Source organism: Lactuca sativa, chromosome 4 (assembly GCF_002870075.4).
Source record: "Lactuca sativa cultivar Salinas chromosome 4, Lsat_Salinas_v11, whole genome shotgun sequence".
NCBI lineage: Eukaryota > Viridiplantae > Streptophyta > Magnoliopsida > Asterales > Asteraceae > Lactuca > Lactuca sativa.
Genome location: NC_056626.2, coordinates 101,725,141 through 101,728,432, shown reverse-complemented (window position 1 = coordinate 101,728,432; position 3,292 = coordinate 101,725,141). Strand labels below are relative to the sequence as shown.

General features: G+C 32.1%; 1 protein-coding gene across 1 annotated transcript; it reads right to left on the bottom strand.

Annotated features, from left to right (window-relative positions):
- Positions 1-1,217: 1,217 nt before the first annotated feature.
- Positions 1,218-2,426, bottom strand: LOC111883192 (uncharacterized). The gene is made up of 2 exons (XM_023879545.2): positions 1,909-2,426; positions 1,218-1,822 (listed from the first exon to the last, which is right to left on the bottom strand). Exons 1-2 carry the CDS (start codon positions 2,309-2,311, stop codon positions 1,320-1,322), a joined length of 906 nt encoding a protein of 301 aa, XP_023735313.1. The 5' UTR covers positions 2,312-2,426; the 3' UTR covers positions 1,218-1,319.
- Between the last annotated feature and the right edge of the window lie 866 nt (positions 2,427-3,292).

Here is a 3,292-nt window from a genome sequence, read left to right as displayed (position 1 = left end):
ATTGGAATTAATTAAAGATGCAAATGGTGAATTTTAATTGTTCAATGGCTCAACAAAAGAAGCAATTCTGGAACCCCCCCCCCCCCCCCATGATATGGAGGGTTTCGTAAGGTTTCTATAAGCCTCCTGATTGCAGATAATGAGATGATTTGAATTGAGATTACATCTATTATTTAATCAATTCAAATATGGCTTTGTAATAACACCTTTTGACTTCCAAATTTCTTGTATGCTTTTTCCTAGAAGCATATGAACGAAAATTCCCTTATCTCTCATCTCTCCTCTCCATTCTAGGGTTTCTGGTTTTGGGTGTGAGGCATTATAGGTTGCATGGTCTCTCTTAATTGTTAAGTGTTTTTTCGCATTGTACATGTGTTTATAACCTATAAAACTCATTAGTGCTAGTAGCTTAAGTTGTCACTATCCTTACCCAACATGTTTTTTTATGAGTCGGAGTTGTCTGGCATCTCAAGTTATCCCTATCTAACCCTAATAATTCCATTTTTCTTTTGTTCCTTCATTTGATCTTGTTTCTCCAATGCACTTTACCTCACAACCATTTTCAACCCCAAAACCGCCTACGGCATTTCCCTTGAACTTGAAAGGGGTCACGACCTCCTTGAACTTCGCATTTCGTCATGCTTAGGATTATACTTGTCTTATACAATTGTGCTATTGTACAACCGAACTTGCATATATTAGAGTTTGTTTCCCTCTGACACTCATGTAAAATTCAATTAAAATGTAGAAATATTCATTGTTGTTATCTTTCTTACTACACCATTTACACAAATAGTAATTAGGTTAAATTTGTTGAAACCAAGGAAGCCATCTTAAATAAATTCAATCACTTCTAGTATTGTTTGTTCAAGAATGATATTACGCAACATTAAACCCTATGAATTTTTTTAACTATTTTTTTAAAAGGCAAGCTATCTAAACCTACTCCTAAGTATCACATATGTTTTCTAAGAGACTTGAACCAATGACCTTTTATTTGAGAAAATCACTCCTTACCGTTAGACCAAAGGCCTTTTGGTTTTTAACCACATATAGTGTTGATAATTCATGCTACGATGTTTACGTATGAAATCAATTTAAGATGTAGGATATATATATATATATATATATATATATATATATATATATATATATATATATATATATATATATATATATATATATATATATATATTGTTCATTACGTAACCATACCATTATCAAACTCAATTTAATGAATGAACTCAACCATTTTGAACCAGGTTATTTTACTTTCACATTCTCATAAGAATAAACTAAAATAATTTACAATGAGATATCTAATATCTTGCTCCATTCATTATCATGGTCAAACTACCTATTTTCGAGCCAAATCCCTTCCAAACAAAATCGTATGTGTATCCACGACCACAAGTTTCAGGCGTCCATATAAAGCCTTCTATTTTCTTCTTGTTTTCACTGAAATCTGATGCGTTTTTAGTTGAGAACTCATTGGTGGTTCTTTTGTAAATACCAAACCATTTAGCTTGGACGTACTCCCGTCGCTTCCATGGTGGCACCGCCATTTTCCTTTGGTTCATCGTCTTCTTTACAGCTCTGCACATTATTCTCACCACCTCTTTCATCTCCTCCACTTTGCAAACTGAAATTTGAGGGAGAATCTCGAGCAACGAAGTGTAGTTATCAGTAGGCCGGGCTGTCTCGAATTCTTCTGAGAGAGATATGGTGACTATGTAACGAGTTCCGGCGACATTAACGTCAACGTATTGGTATTCACCGGAGATAAGCCGGCCTTTCTTTTCCCACTTGGATTTGCAAAGACCTGCGTATATTATATGAATTTATTATCATGATCACTACATGATTAACTAATATATAAAGATATGAAAAATGGAAAGAAAATAGTACCGGCGTCAAGGTCCTGATCACGGAGACGAGCCATTAATAGACGTTTAGATCCTGGCACCGGTAGTGGCGATGAGTTAACTTCCGTGACGCGCCGCCATGCTTTTTCAACTTCAAAAAGAAGATTTTTCTTCACAGGATCACCCTTTTGAGCTCGAAATAATCTCTCCAGTGATTCCTTAGCTTCCTCCGTATCATCATCAATCTCATCAGAACTACATTCATCGTTGATTTTCGTATCAAAATCTTTGTCTACTACGCCATCGCCGTTCTCAATATATGAATTTACCAAATCGGACAAATCCTTCATTGTCTCCGGCGAGTGCTCGCTGCCGCTGCTGTCGCAATCCCTAACCTTGGCAACCACATGATCAAACGCCTCCGCCACTCTCCGAAACCTCCCCATTTTTCCGATATTCAATAATAAGTGGTTCAATTTAAAGCCTGGAAAATGTGGAAAACCGTTCTCGCCTGAGACCGACTAAACAATAATGAGGACAGAAGGTGTCAGGATGTTGACACTATGGTGCAATTACATGAGGTTATCTCTATATATACACACGCGATTAAGATATAAATGAATATAGTCTAGTGGGTGAATGACAATGAATGAGGATGTTTTCTCATCTAGGTTCAATCTTTGGTAATGATGAGCATGGTATTAATAGTTATGGACTAATCAAATTTCGTTTGATTTCTTAATTTTATTATGTGGGTTTAACATAAATACATTCTTTTCTAATTTTAATGGTTTAGCATTTATATTGATTTAACCTTTTATATTTTATAGTATTAGTTTAATCACTCTACCTCCTGTTCGATTGATTTTTTTTATTCAAACACTATATATATATATATATATATATATATATATATATATATATATATATATATATATATATATATATATATATATTAAAAATAATAATAATATCAACTTGTGAACATTAAGCATTTTTTATTTATATTTTTATATATATACAAAGGTTTTAGTGAATAAGTATGTAATTGAACCCAAAATACTAAAAATTAATAATGATATATTCTAAATAATTGTTATAAATCATAATTTTTTAAATATTTCTTTGAATACAATATTAGATATCTTATTGCTAAGGTTAATGTCATTGTGTAAAATTAATTTTTCAATCCGTCTTTGTTTTTATCTCTGTACAATACAACATATTACTGTCCACGATTATTCTTCAAACGATTTTTCCAGTAGTGATACAAATTGTTTTTCAACATTACATATAATTTTTTCCCCTTGAAACAAAAGTAATAAATGTAGTTAATATCAATATTATTAATCATACAATAACGTACATATATTGCAATTATAATATAAATTTTTTTATTAAAAAACATAATATATGAAATTTAACAT